The sequence below is a fragment of the Schistocerca cancellata genome, chromosome 10 (genome assembly GCF_023864275.1).
Source record: "Schistocerca cancellata isolate TAMUIC-IGC-003103 chromosome 10, iqSchCanc2.1, whole genome shotgun sequence".
NCBI lineage: Eukaryota > Metazoa > Arthropoda > Insecta > Orthoptera > Acrididae > Schistocerca > Schistocerca cancellata.
Genome location: NC_064635.1, coordinates 76,776,909 through 76,794,916, shown reverse-complemented (window position 1 = coordinate 76,794,916; position 18,008 = coordinate 76,776,909). Strand labels below are relative to the sequence as shown.

The window sequence follows — 18,008 nt, the reverse complement described above, 5'->3', positions numbered from 1 at the left end:
CCAATCTCCATTTTAGTATAACTTCCTTGACTCTCCAAAATAACGCATTCTTTTGGACAGTCCAGTCTGACAAGTCCAGTGGGGTGTCTAAATATTTAGACTGTGTTAAATGCCACTCTGTATACTATTCAAAACTTCCCCACGAAGTATTGTAGCGCGTTGGATCAAGTGATTCTTAAGTTAATTTTTCCCGTATCGCTTGTGACCAGTATTTACGTTTAAATTTATCTTGAAACTCCTTCCATGAAGTAAATTATTTTGAGTGAGCATTCCTTCACTGAGCAGCATCCCCTACTAGATAACTTAATGCAAAATTTATTTTCCGAGAATCCTCACATTTTTTAGGTAAAGATGTCGAAAAAAAACTCATAAGAAGTATGTTGGGTGTACATCCCAGTCTGATTTAAACTTTGGGAAATGCTTCTATAGGTTCATGCTACTGCCTAATTGTAGTTCTTCTAAAAAACTATTTGTATCTAATGATTTTTCTCTGCACTGACTTTCTGTAATTTCTTGTCATGTTTTAACTAACTCATCCCACAATCGTTTAAATTCATTATTTGGATGAGTTACTTCATCCCTGTAAAGCTGTATGCTGTTTAAATTTCGTGCACTCTCTTGAAATGTTTGATGTACTAAGGCCTGTACTTTCTCCTCCAAACCCATAAAGATATCATTTGAAGAAATGGAATCTCTGTTCTCCCTCCTTTGCTCTTAAAGTTCAGTATGATTTTGCACATCTGAGATGTGATCTTTTACAAGTTTACACTCTTTTACTGCAAATTCTTGCAAACTATCTACATCAGTATGAATTTCGCTAATATGTTCTTGAATTTCGTTATGTACAAGGTCACATTGTTGAAACATTTCAGTATGAATTTTTTTTTTTAAAACATTTATGATCTGGTGTATTCGCTAAACACTCCTCCAAATGCTCAAGTTTCTCATCAAATCAAGCAAATCTGTCATTATTATTGGTAAGTACCTTTTCCTTGGATGACTGTACTTTATTATTAATGTCTAAACTGATTTTGTATCTGCTTAGTAAATTCATCAGATATTACCAAAATTATTTCTAAATTCATTTCTCATGTCATGGTCATCTTTCTTGTAATGACAGGCATAAACAAATATTTTATTTCTCATATCAGTATGCTTACTGTCTATATTGAGGGTTTTAATTTTAAAATTAATTCTATTTGACACTGTCTTATTGTATCACTCACAACACACACAACTTCTTAAATTGTTTGCAAGCACAGCTCACTGTTAATTTTATAGTGCATGCTGGCGACGTACTGCACGTCGACAGCTAGTTGCTCAAGGCTGCGTGTTGCCAATGTGCTGCGTGTGGTCTGCAATCTGTGGATGGCTGCATGCTGCTAATGAACTGCATGTAGGCTGCAATGTGTCAACAGCTGTGAGTGCGCTGCTGTCTTTTGATGACTGTTTGTAGAGCACGCACTGTCCTTGGGTGAATACTGTTTCGTTTCTCCCCCAACAGAGTTCTTCTTGCATTTTCACCCAATTTTATTATTTGTGTCTGATTCAGTTTGATGTCGGTACTGTATAGAACAGAGGTTCCCAAACTGGGGGGCGCGGGTGGAGTTAGTGGTATAAACCTAATATTTCTTTTTAATATCGATACTTTAATAAAAATGAATGTGCAGGTATTAATGATAGATTATGGTGCTAAATGCAATCATTTGGCGTCCCACTTCCCGCAGTCCTATCTCAATAACCTATCCTAGAACTTACAGCTTTTGAAGAACACGTTTAGAATGTCACACACAGAAACTCTCAAAATTACGTAGACGATATGCCTTAATTCTAATATATCAGATTTGTAAGTAACTTACTTCTGACAATTGGAAAACAGAAAAGTCAGGTATTAACTATTCCGTATATTTGTACACATGAACTGAACATAATCATGTTATAACTTTTAGCCGTAGTAGGCTATGTTCATCACAGTAATAATTACTTATACTGCGTAGTTGCAAAAATGCCGTTTTATTACCCTGTCAGCCCGCGGATTCCCATGTGATGCGATTACAGTGATTTTAATAGACTGTATACGCTTCAAATGAACTGGCGGGTTCATAATTTGGACGCCAGGGTTATGCCCTTTTTCACCAGAAAAATGTGCACGACGTAATTGCGAAACATGTACAAGTGTTCGTTCTGAGCAGAGTACTTCGCACCGTTCTGGAAACACTGTCGTGACTCCTAACAATGAAACATAACCCAGCTAGGTAGACAATGAAGTCCATTATTGAGGCTATTTTTCTTTTTCGAACGGTCAGTACTACAGCTCTTTCATTCGGATTACTTATCTGACAAAACAGTTATTTTTCTTCTGCCTTTTTGAAATACGGCATAATTTCGTTTGAAATTAGTGTACGTTCTTTGCTGCGGCAGTGGCTTCTTTTGGTACGAGTACAGAGATAACTGCTTGGCACTGTGCACAGTTTCCAGCGATGTGTGAGGTGTATCGATGACCTTACTTAATTACTGGGAAATTTGACAACCAATTCATTGATGTTATCTCAAAACTTATAACGTTTCGTTTATAAGTAACGAAAGATAAGGGCACGAAAACGATTTTCGCATAAAACCCCAGGCTGCACTGCTCAGAACAGCACCGCAGAACAGGTAGCAAATTCTTAAGGTGCCTGTGGGCTGTTTCCGCCCTAATCCGGGAAAAGCCCGTTTCTCCCAGCAAGAGCCCTGCTCGGCCACCAGGTGGCAGACAGACAGTGTACTGACTACCTGCGCTGCGGCTGGGCTTCCCCATTCTTCGTCCCACTCCTCACAGGTAGTCATCTGAGGTGCCGACAGACGACAGTAGCGTTCCTTCATTTCAGTCGGTTGCTTGCAAAATGTGATAATTTGAGACGAATGAAGTTGGACACTGCTGGATCCTTCGCTTAGACATCAGAAAAGGTACTGGAAGCCGCGTGTGAGTTATCGCTACATATTTCAAGGGCCAAGAAAAGTCATATTATCAGAGAGACACCAGTCAAACTCTGTTTGTTGAAAGCTGCTGATATTCTTCTTTGGTCAGAAAGTAAACAAAAACTTTCACAAATACCGCTTTCTGATAATACTGTGAAATGTCGGATTGATGGTATGGCCGAAGACATACAAAATAAATCAGTTACGGCTGTCAAACAATCGCAGTTTTTCGCAATACAGTTATACGAGAGTACCGATGTTGCGAAATGTTGCCAACTGCTAGCTTTCGTTCGCTATATAGAAAATGAAGCAATTAAAGAAGAGTTGTTGTTTTCTACAAAGACAACTTCAAAAGCAATTCATATAATGGCAGCCGTCTCTGAATTCTTTTGTAAAAATGAGTTATAATGGCAGAAACTGATAAGCGTATGCACAGATGGCGCCCCATCAATGCTTGGATGTCGCTAAGGATTCGTGCAGATGGTCAGAGTAAAAAACCCTAGTGTTACTGCTATCCACTGTGTAATACACCGTCAAGCATTGGCAGCTAAGACACTTCCAAAGGAACTCAATGATGTCTTGATATTGTGCATCAAAATCGTGAATCATATTAAAAAGAGTGCGTTAAATTCCGGGTTATTTACGGCTTTTTGTAAAGACTTGGGAGCAGAGTATAAAACACTTTTATTTCATAAAGAAGTACTCTGGCTCTCAGAAGGAAATATGCTAGGAAAATTATTTGAACTTCGAGACGAAGTGATGCAGTTTTTGGAAAATAACAAACAAACTGAATTGTATGTGAAATTTAGAAAGCCTGGTGTTCATGTTGCATTGGCTTATCTGTCAGATATTTTCGAATCTTTAAACGTATTGAATTTGAAATTGCAGGGTGGAGAGTAAAACATAGTTTTTCATCAGGATGCCATCAAAGCGTTTACTGATAAGTTGCAACTATGGAAACGTAAAATTTTAGCCTGCAATTATTCCTGCTTTCCCAGATCGTTTGGAATCCTAAGAGACGCCCGATTTCAAAGTGATTTTAAGGATACTCATACTAAGAGTAAAATATCGAACCATTTGCAGCACCTCATTGATGAATTCGAACGATACTTCCCTAACAGGTGTGATTTTAAAGTTCTGTGTAGTCTGCAAAATTATTTCGTAAAACTTTTTTTTTTCCTGGTTCTGGGAACTGGGCCTTTGTCGCCGTTCGGTAACTGTCATCATTGACATAAATGCCAACCTATGCGCAATGACAATGGGGAGCACTTTAGGCGTACAAATCAGTGATGTTCATTAACACCATGATTGAGTGACTATTTTTGATAATGAGTGAAAGTAATAAGCTACACTCAACTTAAAATAATGGCCCGCATCCACTAATCTGCAAAGGTCACAAATATTTTTCCTTGTTTACCAAGGACTTTCTTTACTGTAGGAGTGGTTTATAATCACTAGACTAGACTGATGACGTAATAACTGCGACTCGATACATTAACAGCCCACCATGTTACATGACGTCACCATCACAAATTTTTCAATGGTTTCTTGATAATTAATAAAACTCTCTATATTTTTTTAGGGGGGGGCACGGAAGTTTTCTTTTCGGCAGAAGGGGGGCGTGACAAACAAAAGTTTGGGAACCTCTGGTATAGAACGTCTTGTTGTATTCTCATTGCCCTTGGCAATACGTTTTCTCCTTGGCGCTTTCTTACGAAATTTTTTTGGGATTTGACTTTTTTGTTATACTTTATCTGTCTTGTAGCTGCAAGATTGCCACGTGAAGTGTTCGAGTTGGTTTTAACTGTGTTGTAGTTTGTTATATAGTTTGTTGTACTTCACCTCAAGCACTAAACACCTAAATAAGTTGCCACCTGAATACTCATTTTATTTACAATGAAAGTTGTTTACTGAATATTTGGCCACCCTTAAGTATTATTAATCAGGGTCCAGCTAGTCTGTGCTCTGAATCTGTGTGTCTTCTTCCTCCAACTTGGCTCAGGCTTCATGTCGTTACAGGCTGAAGATAAACTTGCTGAAAATTAATTTCTCATTTTCATTCACTCCAACACATAAATAAGAAGTGAGTTGCAATTCACCTTTTTATATAATCTTCAAAATTACAACTCAGTACATGATAAATGAGGACAGCTACCAAATTGTTTACTGCCTCTATGTACTACATGCATAACAGATCTGATACTGAACATGATAGTTAACAATTACAATACATTTATTATCTTTGACATTTTGCATTCTTAGATTTCATGGGGCTCTTTCTTCCACAGTGCCCACTCCATGGAACTCGCATCTCCACCTCTCTGAGTGCTACCCACTTCTGTACAGTTCCGGATCGTTAGCTTTGGCATCAGCATCTGCAATTTAAAACACCTCCCAACATTGGGGTGCTCACCACTTATGAACTACTCTGTCATGAGCATTTTTGCTCTCACATTTGACTGGAATGTATCTCTACGGGGTGCATGGCAGGGGCTGGTGGAGATTGCGTCCAGGAGGACGACAGGTTTGGAAGATGTGTTGTGAGAACAATTATCATGTTCGCTGTCTGGGGATGGGGCTTGAAAAGACCATTGAAGTTGTGCATGATGAGCCCTGCAATATGCTCTGCAATTGTGGAACCAACTCGGCTCTCTACCACAATTTAGCAGTGGCTGTTCCTGTGTGTGTACAGCTGCAAGGTGGTCGTGTCCACTTAAAAGATAGTGTTGAAGTTATGGTGGAGTGTACACGCAGTTTGCATTATTTATAGCAGCCTATTCAGGGCACCACAAGTCCTTTCTTGAGTCCTCGTTATTTTTGTCACAGTTGCAACATGAACTCTTCATCACCAACATCTGAACTTGTAAATTATGTAATACAGAGGTGCACCATTTGTTATTCATTCCGAAGACTTGTTTGAACCTTCTTACAGTATTCGTGCTGCTCTGTAATGTGTAATATTGATTGGATCCTCTTTAGCTTTATTCTTGACTGTAATATCTTATAAGGCTAACCAGACTACTTCTTTGTCAAATCTTGCTTGTAATTAAGGAAAGTTACACCACATTTTAAGCTTCAACCAAATGAAGTATGAAGTCCAAGTTGAACTAATAACTTGTATATTGTCTTCAATTGGACTACATCAGTACCTTCCATCAGTATTCCTAATCAGCTGTCGGATAAATCTCAAAGAACATTTCATTTGTTTCTCCTAACCTAATGTCCATTGCTTATATATTCATTCATAGGAACTTGATACATCTTCAAAATGGGCTGGCAATTTGATGAAGTTCAATTTTCTCATCCAAACAGGTATTCCCTCTGGTGAAATTGCTGCGATGGCCAACCTGTTTTGAATACTTACATCGTCCATTATCGTACCTCGGCATGTGCAGATAAAAATATCTCCCTCCCCCATCCTTCCCAGCCCCCAAAACAAAACACGCGTGCTTAACACACACACACACACACACACACACACACACACACACACAAGTACCTGTAGCTTCACTTTCAATAGCTTAACTTTTTAGTTCTAAGTATCATTAAGTGATAAGAAGATGCAGAGGCACAGGTAACTCCATCGGAGTGGTATGTATCACCTCATACCCCCATATAGTCCAGTAATGGCGTCACAAAGAAAGCCCATTGTTTGCAAAAAATGAGGTAGAAGAATTTTTTTTTAAATCTTGTATATATAGTTGAGAGTTTGTTGAATCCAAATTTTCGACCTCCAGAACCCGCGGGACACTTTTTGCGGCAAAAAAACCAAGATATTTTGGCACTTTTTTCAGGTTTTTGCCCACTACTCAGAAACTGTGCATCCTACTGAAACGTTGCCCTTACCAAAATGAAAGAGCATTAAATTTTTGCATCGACTGACCTACTTAAACATCAAAATCGGTGCAGCCATTTGGCCGTAATCAGTTGTCAAAGTTAGTTCGTTTTTACTAGCTTAGCTAAAAAAGTCGACTCCAACCCCTGTAACTCAAAAATTACTATTACAAATGAAAAATGACAAATTATCAAAGACGTAGTGCATGGAATTTCGTGCTACAAAAGAAACTTGTTTTTCAGTTTTAGTCACTATTAAGCATTAATGCACTTGAAAGTCAAAGTAATTCGATTTTGTTGTTTTTTTGTAAGTCAAAGTTATTCAGTGAAATGAAATTTTCAATGGGAAGACATAAATCTGTCCCACCTTCAGGTACATAGATCTCCCTCAATTGACATGTTGTGGTGTGTTTCATATGTGATGGAAATTTGGCAGCTAGTGATGTGGTTAAAGTGAAACAGAAAGAACAGGAAACACTACTACAATCCAGTAAGGATAGAAAGTCGCAGCACATCATAAGTCATTAACCAGTCTGGCTGAAATTGAAGTGCACAGTGCTTGTCAGAAGTAGTGCAGTAACCCAAAACTGAATAGATCGTCTTTGGCCAAAGGCTCTTCACAGTCAGTGTTGAATCTTCGATCATACAGGAAGGTATTTTATGTTAATAAATACTGCTTTTATTGTGGTGAGCAAATTGGGAGAAATTTAGCAAACTTCCCAATGCAAATCAAAATATTGTTCGTAAAGTGATGAAACTTGAATTAACAGATACTGTCATTGGAGCTGCTGAAGGGTGAAATGATGACTGGGCTCACGAATTGTTGGAACGTATCCGTGATCAGGACCTTTGTACTAAAAATGCTCAATATCATGTTTTGTCATAGGGATTTTTATTGACCAATCAGGTCTGGAAGAAAACAAGGAAGTCATAGATCCACATAGTTAGATGAAGCAATGGACATGATTTCTTCCTAGGTTGCACAACCTGAGTATCCTAACATAATCAGTGAAAGTTTCATCCAGCCAATTTTAACATCTGCACGGTTGACCAGGTGAATACTATCCATTCCATGGGAGAAACCATGGCAGTCTCTCCCTGCACAGCTGCACAGTCTGACAAGAACATTGATCAGGAAAGAAGACGTTCAACTTCTGAATTTTTGTCTACCCAGGCCTTGTGAGAGATCTCCTTTTTTAAAGACACCAGGTTCTTCATCAGGTACCATTATTTATAAAGATACAAATGCTGCTGTCACACAGGAGACATTTTTCGTAAATAGCAGCAATGAGAACCACTTGATTTTTATATTCATGAGAAAATTTGAGGATGGAGGTATTCACATCCGACAGGCAGTAGAAAATGTGGATTCCTTAGTTTTGGAAACAGCTATTTCCCAAGCTGCTGAGCCTGACAGTGCAGCAATCATAAGTGAGGACATTGGCATACTTGTTCTCCTAAGGATTCGAGGAAACAACTGCAACAACATGTAATTCCATAAACTGAGAAGAGGGAAATCAGCACGAGTATGGTACTCCAGTAATTCTTTCAATTTCAATTCTGCATTTGCCTTTGCAGGATGATACCACATCCTCTCTTTTCTGACCAATGAACGGAGAAATTACTAAACCTTATGGAGCAACAGCCACACCTCAATGTGCAGGGTGCTGAATTTCTTAAACCTTCAGTCTCTCACGGCTTAATAGCACAGGCAGGAGAAAAGCTGATGTTAGCACTGTACGCGAATTCCAACTGCGCAACTTTGGATGAGCTCAGGTATGAGCTTTTTATAAAGTCTGCTCCGAGAAAATCTTTCAAACGTGAAAGACTGCCGCCAACATTGGGTACAGCAAGGTGGTGCTCACTGCGATCCCACCATTAAGTAAAACCTTGGGTGGGGAAGAAAACTGGGGCTGGAGGAAAAACTTATCAGGCTTGTTTCCCGTGGCGACGTGAAAGATGCAGCACCACACATGCTACTGAAGATGGTTTCCTGTGCATGCAAAACAGGATGCACAGCAGTATGTGGATGTCGCAAATCTGGACTGAACTTCTCCTCGACATGCAATCACTGTTGTGTCTTATCTTGCAAGTATGGCCCAGAAATTGGGCTCAACAGTGCTGAGGAAGAGATAGAAGATATTTTGCTGGACAAGGAAGTTAGTGAAGGTGTTGCAATGGATCCTGAAGATCAGATGCTGGACTGAGACCTGCCACAGTCACCTGAATGACCTTGATGAAATTGAAATTTGATAAAATGTTAGCCTCTGGCATTTAAATTGTTTTTCCTGTGTTGGCATACCCCTTTATTTATTCATTTGTTACAAATTTTTATATTTCCCTTACATAAATACTTATTGGCCATTACTGTGTACTTGTTTTTCATTTTAACAACCCACTCTTACAATTTAATGCATGGATAAAAATGAATAAAAATACACTTGAATGAAGAAAATTTGAAAGATATATATAGGGAACACACATGTGCTAATTAGAGAGCTGTCTTCCCACCAGAAATTTCACTTCATTGAATAACTTTGACAACAAAATGGAATTACTTTGTCTTTCAAATGTATGAATGCTTAATAGAGCATAAAAGTGAAAAACTGGACGATTTTTTAACACGCAATTTCATACGTCTTTGATAACTTGACATTTTTAATTTGGAACAGCTGTTTTCGAGTTACATGCGCTGGAGCCGACTTTTTAGCCAAGTTGGTACAAATGAACTAGCTGCCAACTGATTATGGCCAAATGACTGTACTGAGTTTGACATTTAAGTAGCTCATTTGATGCAAAATTTAATGCTCTATCATTTTCGTAACAGTAACACTTTCAGTAGGATGCATAGTTTCTGAGTAATAGGTGAAAACTTGAAAAAAGTCACAATTTCTTGGTTTTTTGGCCACAAAAAGTTGGCCCAAGGGTTTTGGAGGTTGAAAACTTGGATTCAACACAGTCTCAACCATACACACAAGATAAAAAAATAAAACCTTTTCCTTGTTTATTGCAAGCAAAAAGTATCCCGTTACTGGACTAATATTAAATGAATGATCTCGTGGAGACATTTATGTGCTCTTATTTCCTATATAGGTGCTGTACCATCTTTTCCTATTTGCAGTAAGGTCTTTCAGTACACCTCCACACAGAAAATTCGTGCTATCTTACCCATGTTATAATGGTAATGGTGGTGGTATGCTTTACATTGGCATGTGACCTTTTGAAAATTAATAACCTTTACAGTGTAATTAGGGTAATGTGCCCTTACAAAGATTTTTTTTTGGGGTAGGGCAAATGATAAGAAATTAATTACATCTATATCATAGTTAAAGTAATGTGATAATTTCCAAAAAGTTGAGGGATTAGTGATTTTGATTATTACAGATAAACTTCAGGAGGAAATGGGCCCTTGGGCAGTATATGTTAGGTTAAAATTTTGCTTCTTGCTATAGTTTTTTTTTTACCATTGTCTTGTACATAACGAGTTGCCAGGCCCAATACTTCACAGCTTATCATGTGGAAGGTACACATCGAAATAGCTACCCTGAAATGTCTCTCATAAGTGTAAACAAAGTTAGCTTTCCATTGAATGATGAGTGGGGGAAAATGCATGTGCAAGAAAATAGTTTTCATCCTGTTTGCTTGCTGAAGAAGATTTCTGCACTTTCCCAGTATTGATGATGGACACTGGCTGATGCACTGTGAAGGCGTACCATGACAGGAAGAAAATATATCAGTCTTCCAGTAAAACAAACCTACACACGAGAGAGAGAGAGAGAGATAGAGAGAGAGAGAGAGAGAGAGAGAGAGAGAATGAGCACAAATAGTTCTGTAGCAGTTCTTTTTTTCCTTTCCATTTTTCCAACACTGCCATCCCGCCTCTTTGCCCTCCCCCCCCCCCCCCCCCCCCCTTCCTAGAAGAAAAATGTGGGAGGGGGGAAGAGAGAAGAACACATTTTGCACCAAGGATTGAAGTTAGTTGGTGTGTATGTTTTATGACTTATTATACTTTGTTCACACTGTCACAATGAAATCTATTGTATTTAAAATAGCAGTTAAGTTTTGTGAACGCTTTTTCACTCTGTCAAAGAGTAAAATATATTTCAAGAAGTGTGATTCAAACCCAGTGGCTCCAAAGTTGACCATGACCTGAGTGAAAGCCTTATGTCACTTGCTCTGTACCACAGTTAGCGAAACACCCTTTCATTCTCAAGTATACTTGAAATGTAGAAAAAGAGTAACTTTTTTATTTCATTGACACTGTTAATTTGCTCGCTCTGCAGTCTCCTTGTTAGACTAGTATTTTTTTTGTCAATAAATGTAAGTCTTCCATATGTTCACTTGTTTGATGGCATATGTCTTATATAAATTGATAACACTTAACATATTTACTAGCAGCTAATTACGAGTACGTACAGTTCTGTAGCAGAACAAGGCTTGTGTATACCCCATTTCAGTTGTTTCTCTGTAAGCTATAGAATATTGCACTTAAAAAAAAAGGTAGTTTTGGGGTGTATCCAGGAGAACAATAATTCCTCTTCCAATATTTTATCTGTGAGCATTTCAGTCACCAGCAAAGTAAGACAATAACTGAGCTCCTGAGTCACCAAGTGTACATGTTTACATATTGGCATGCCAGACCATATGATTGAAAGCAATACTGTTGCGAAGCCCACAATCTCTATGGTAGTTGTTTTCTGAAGAAAAACAATGAATGACATTTTTAGAAGTGTGGAATTTCACTCCAATTTTACCATAACTTCACCAAAAACATATTTTATAGAGAGTTAGAACTTGTTGCTGCTATTAATATGCCATCAGGATAAGATGCTATGTCAGGAAACAGCTGGAAGCGTGTGGAAGTATTATATTGATATAGTACAGAAGTTTACCCTATTACTTGATTTTACAAAGCCCCTACTTTGTTCGATCGCTTAGTTCAGACACAAATAGCATTAATTTCATATCTCATTAAATTACCATATGCCATTAGAAAGTTGAATGTGGAAGTTGCTAACATCATGTTCATTGCAACAACCCTATCACCTCCTCCCAGCCCCCTTTTTTCTGGAAACCCCATTTCCTCATTTCATTCCGTCCCTTACCTTCCCTTAACCCATCCACTTCCTTTCCTGTCCTGTTCGTTCCATCCATCCCCTCGTGAGGCCGTTACCTCCCCTTGTGTCATCCCCCCCCCGTTACCTCCCCTTGTGTCATCCCCCCCCCATTCCCTCCCCTTGTGTCACCCCCCTGTTCCCTCCCCTTGTGTCGCCCCCCTGTTCCCTCCCCTCCTGTCGCCCCCCCCCGTTCCCTCCTCTCGTGTCGATCCCCCGTTCCCTCCTCTCGTGTCGATCCCCCGTTCCCTCCTCTCGTGTCACACCCCCCCCCCCTCGTTCCCCCCCTCGTGGCGCCCCCCATTCCCTCCCCTCGTGTCTCCCATTCCCTCCCCTCGTGTCGCCCGTTCCCTCCCCTCGTGTCGCCCGTTCCCTCCCCTCGTGTCGCCCGTTCCCTCCCCTCGTGTCGCCCGTTCCCTCCCCTCGTGTCGCCTGTTCCCTCCCCTCGTGTTGCCTGTTCCCTCCCCTCTTGCTGCCCATCCCTTTGCCTCTCCGCCCCTCCCTCTCGCGGCCTATGTGCCCACCTGTGGCCTCTGTGCTCCTCCTGTGGCCTCTGTGCTCCTCCCGTGGCCTCTGTGCTCCTCCCGGGACCCCTCCTGTGGCCCCCTCCCCCAGCTGCTCCACAACCACACCTGTACTCTCCGATCCCCCCCCCCCCCCCCTCCACACCAAGCCCTGCGGCTGCTCTTCCTTGCTTTTGTTCTACGCTCAACCCTTCTCCTCTCTTTTTGGACCTCCCCATGCCATTCCTCCCCTCACTTCACACCAGCATTTGCCTCTGCTCCCCTCCCCTCCCTTCTCATCTGCCTTTGCGCCAACTTCCTTCACTCTGCACTACCTCCCATCCCTTTGCTCGACCTTCTCTCCTTCTTTGCCACCTTCCCTATGTCTGCACCACCACCAACCCTCCCACTGCAACACTTTTCCCCCTCTGCGCCACCTCTCTTTTCTCCCCCTCATCTGTGCAACTTGTCCCCTCTGTGTCACCACCCTCCCTGCACCACCATCCCCCTCTGCGCCACAACCACCTTCTGCGCCACCCTCCTCTTCACCATCTCCCCCTTCTGTACGAACCCCCACCTCATGTCCTCTCCACTACCTTCAACCTTCTGCACCACCATTCCCCTCTGCCACCACACCCCATCTAAACCACCTCCCCTCCCTGTGTGCCACCTATTGCCCTCTGTCGCACCTCTCTCCACCCTCTATGCCCCTTCTTCCCCCTCTGTGCTACCTCCTCTCCCTCCTTGCCACCTCTCCTCCACCTCTATGCCACGTCCGCTCCACCTCTGTGCTAGCTCCTCTCCCTTTGTGCCTCCTGCCCTGTCTTTGCATCCCCCTTAGTGCCTCCTCCCCTCCCTCTGTGCTGCCCTAAGCTCCTCCTCCCCTCCCTCTGTGATGCCATTTGTGTCTCCTCCCCTCCCTCTGTGCCACCCTTTTGCCTCTCTTTTTTCAACCTCCTCCCCTCCTTTCAATACGTCCTTTGCGCCTCCTCCTCTGCTTTCACGACACCCTTTGCTCCTCCTCCCCTCCTTACATAATTCCTTGTCTGCCGCTTCCCGTCTTGTTGCCCACTACTCCGACAATGCACTTCCTCCCCTCGTGCCGCCCTTTGCTCCCCTCGCACCTCTCTTTGCTCGTTCTCCCTTCACACTGCCCTTTGTGCATCTTCCCCTCACGCCATACTTTGTGTCTCCTCCCCTCCTTTCGTGGCACTATTTGTGCCTGTGCCCCACCATACGCATCTTATTCACCGCCCCGCCATTAGCCCCTTATCCCCAATGACGGCCATGGCCCTTATCCCCTGCACTGCCCTTTGCTCCTTATCCCCTACACCTCCTATTGCCCCTTATCTCCTGTGCCACCCTTTGACCCTTATCCCCTGTGCCGCCATTTACCTTTATCTACCATGCTGCCCTTTTCCGGAACTTTTGCCCCTTATCCCCCACACTGCCTATTGCCCCTTATCTCCCGCACCACCATTTGCCTCCCTTTCCCTCAGATCCCCTCCTCTTCCACCTTCATTTGCCTCAGATCCCTTCCCCTTCCACCTCCCTTTGCCTCGGCTCTCCTCCCTTTCCACCTCCCTTTGCCTTGGCTCCCCTCCTGTTCCACCTCCCATTGCCCTGGTTCCCCTCCCCTTCCACCTCCCTTTGCCTCGGCTCCCCTCCCATTCCACCTCCCTTTGCCTCGGCTCCCCTCCCATTCCACCTCCCTTTGCCTCGGCTCCCCTCCCCTTCCACCTCCCTTTGCCTCGGCTCCCCTCCCCTTCCACCTCCCTTTGCCTCGGCTCCCCTCCCCTTCCACCTCCCTTTGCCTCGGCTCCCCTCCCCTTCCACCTCCCTTTGCCTCGGCTCCCCTCCCCTTCCACCTCCCTTTGCCTCGGCTCCCCTCCCCTTCCACCTCCCTTTGCCTCGGCTCCCCTCCCCTTCCACCTCCATTTGCCTCGGCTCCCCTCCCCTTCCACCTTCATTTGCCTCGGCTCCCCTCCCCTTCCACCTTCATTTGCCTCGGCTCCCCTCCCCTTCCACCTTCATTTGCCTTGGCTCCCCTCCCATTCCACCTCCCATTGCCTTGCCTCCCTTCCCTTTCCACCTCCCATTGCCTCGACTCCCCTCCCCTTCCACCTCCCTTTGCCTCGGCTCCCCTCCCCTTCCACCTCCCTTTGCCTCGGCTCCCCTCCCCTTCCACCTCCCTTTGCCTCGGCTCCCCTCCCCTTCCACCTCCCTTTGCCTCGGCTCCCCTCCCCTTCCACCTCCCTTTGCCTCGGCTCCCCTCCCCTTCCACCTCCCTTTGCCTCGGCTCCCCTCCCCTTCCACCTCCCTTTGCCTCGGCTCCCCTCCCCTTCCACCTCCCTTTGCCTCGGCTCCCCTCCCCTTCCACCTCCCTTTGCCTCGGCTCCCCTCCCCTTCCACCTCCATTTGCCTCGGCTCCCCTCCCCTTCCACCTCCATTTGCCTCGGCTCCCCTCCCCTTCCACCTTCATTTGCCTCGGCTCCCCTCCCCTTCCACCTTCATTTGCCTTGGCTCCCCTCCCATTCCACCTCCCATTGCCTTGCCTCCCTTCCCTTTCCACCTCCCATTGCCTCAGCTCCCCAACCTTTCCACCTCCCTTTGCCTCGACTCCCCTCATTTTCCACCTCTCTTTGCCACAGATACCCTCCCTTTCCACCTCTCTTTGCCACAGATACCCTCCCTTTCCACCTCTCTTTGTATCAGATCCCCTCCCCTTCCACCTTCTTTTGCCTCAGATCCCTTCCCCTTCCACTTCCCATTGCCCTGGTTCCCCTCCCCTTCCACCTCCATTTGCCTCGGCTCCCCTCCCCTTCTACCTTCATTTGCCTCGGCTCCCCTCCCCTTCCACCTTCATTTGCCTCGGCTCCCCTCCCCTTCCACCTCCATTTGCCTTGCCTCCCCTCCCATTCCACCTCCCATTGCCTTGCCTCCCTTCCCTTTCCACCTCCCATTGCCTCAGCTCCCCTCCCCTTCCACCTCCCTTTGCCTCGGCTCCCCTCCCATTCCACCTCCCTTTGCCTCTGCTCCCCTCCCCTTCCACCTCCCTTTGCCTCGGCTCCCCTCCCCTTCCCACCTCCCTTTGCCTCGACTCCCCTCCCCTTCCCACCTCCCTTTGCCTCGACTCCCCTCCCCTTCCCACCTCCCTTTGCCTCGACTCCCCTCCCCTTCCCACCTCCCTTTGCCTCGGCTCCCCTCCCTTCCCACCTCCCATTGCCCCGGCTCCCCTCCCCTTCCATGTCCCTTTGCCCCGGCCCCCCTCCCTTCCCACCTCCCATTGCCCCGGCTCCCCTCCCCTTCCATGTCCCTTTGCCCCGGCCCCCCTCCCCTTCCACGTCCCTTTGCCTCGGCCCCCCTCCCCTTCCACCTCCCTTTGCCTCGGCCCCCCTCCCCTTCCACCTCCCTTTGCCTCGGCCCCCCTCCCCTTCCACCTCCCTTTGCCTCGGCCCCCCTCCCCTTCCACCTCCCTTTGCCTCGGTCCCCCTCCCCTTCCACCTCCCTTTGCCTCGGCTCCCCTCCCCTGCCACCTCCATTTGCCTCGGCTCCCCTCCCCTTCCACCTCCATTTGCCTCGGCTCCCCTCCCCTTCCACCTCCATTTGCCTCGGCTCCCCTCCCCTTCCACCTCCATTTGCCTCGGCTCCCCTCCCCTTCCACCTCCTATTGCGTCACCTCTCCTCTCCTCTCTTTCCACCTCCCATTGCTTTAGCTCCCCTCCCTTTCCACCTCTCTTTGCCTGTGGTCCCCTCCCTTTGTCCCATTGATGATGGGAGGAAAGGGGAACCTGGATTATACTTCAGAAAAGATTTCTTTTATTCGATAAATACTCATTTCAGCCTTAATTGAGGGTGAACAAGAATAATTACTGGCTCTCGCTGGACCTTGTGTAATAGAAATTATTATAGCAGGACACTGTGATGAGGAAAGCAATTACTTCTTCCAAGAAAGTCAGGTGCTGGCAGGTTTGTTGGGGAATGGCGGCCCATTCTTCACGGAATGGTGCACTGAGGAGAGGTATCGATGTCAGTCGGTGAGGCCTGGCACGAAGTCAGCATTCCGAAACATCCCAAAGGTGTTCTGTAGGATTCAGGTCAGGACTCTGTGTAGGCCAGTCCATTACAGGGATGTTATTGTTGTGTAACCACTTCTCCACTGGCTGTGCATTATGAACAGGTGGTCGATCTTGTTGAAACATACAGCCGCCATCCCTGAATTGCTTTTCAACAGTGGGAAACAAGAAGGTGCTTAAAACATCAATGTAGGCCTGTGCTGTGACATTGCCATGCAAAACAACAAGGGGTGCAAGCCCCCTCCAGGAAAAACATGACCACACCACTGCCTCCGAATTTTACTGTTGGCACTACACACACTGGCTGATGACGTTCACTGGGCATTCGCCATACCCACACTCTGCCATCGGATCACCAAATTGTGTACTGTGATTTGTCACTCCGCACAATGTTTTTCCAGTTTCAATCGTCCAATGTTGGCAACGAGGACTGATGTCTGTAGTGGAAAGTTTTTCACATAGTGGATGATGTGACCTCTCCCATCACCATGCTCCCTTATTGTTGTTTTATTATTATTATCATCATCATCATCATCATCATCTTCTTCTTCTTCTTCTTCTTCTTCTTTGTATTAATGACATAACAAAATTCAATTTCTGTACAGTCCTTGTTCTTTCTTTTTCATTCATTGCTCATTCATCTTGTCACCATATTACCTTTTTCCTTTTTCTGTCTTTGTGGTTCTTCTTTTTTGTTGCCTCAATCCCCTTGAAAATAAAGTACGTGAATTGTAAAAGTGTTGCTGTCTGTTATTTCTAGCATTTTAATGGCTTTACTTTCCTGTTCTTTTCTTATTTATGTTATCCAGGCTATTCTTGATATCTCATTCCAGAAATAGTTGTCCTCTTAGTCTATTGCGTTTCATGTGGTAGAAACATCCAAAAGGAGATATTTTCACTTTCCTATTTCGTATGTTGTTGTTGTTACTTGAAGCTTTATATATTTTATTTCCAGATCAAAACCCAAGTTCTAGAAAGCAGCAGAAAATTTGTCATCATGGCCATCAACAAACAAATATTGCCGCTGAAACTTATTCCCCATTTTGTAAGTAGACCTAATTTATTTCACATTAGTACATTGACACATTTTTCTTAAGCTGAAATTATAGTTAGTCTATGGATCAAACTATTTAGAATACTTTTCTGCTTTCTGTAGCTAATATTTCTCACAATGACTGTGTGATAATTTAGTTCTTAGTGGTAGATATGTTCCATATAAGCACACCAGATAGAAAATTTTTCAGTCTTAGGAGACATTACATTAATACTGTTTAATACTGATCCTCTGTCATCAATAATGGGATTGAAGAGAATCCACAAGTTTCTTCAGGTAGTAAATCCAGCTGAAACTACTGAATAATAATTAGGTCCTCTACAGATACCAAATTGCAGGGATATTGATTGCTATGTTTCACCTTCTGTTCCAGATAATCCTAGACATATTGTAAGGGGTCAAGATTGGCATATATAGTGAGTCTGTTGAGGTGTACTGAGGTGCCCAAGTTTGTCAAACTAGGAATGCA

At 44.2% G+C, this 18,008-nt stretch overlaps 1 protein-coding gene across 1 annotated transcript in view; it reads left to right on the top strand.

The window, feature by feature from the left end:
- The window catches only part of LOC126106137 (uncharacterized), a 134,734-nt gene that overhangs the window by 59,643 nt on the left and 57,083 nt on the right, over positions 1-18,008 (top strand). Inside the window, exon 4 of the mRNA XM_049912380.1 lies at positions 17,441-17,530. Within this exon, the coding sequence (XP_049768337.1) occupies positions 17,441-17,530 (90 nt within the window). The remainder of the gene's footprint in view (positions 1-17,440; positions 17,531-18,008) is intronic.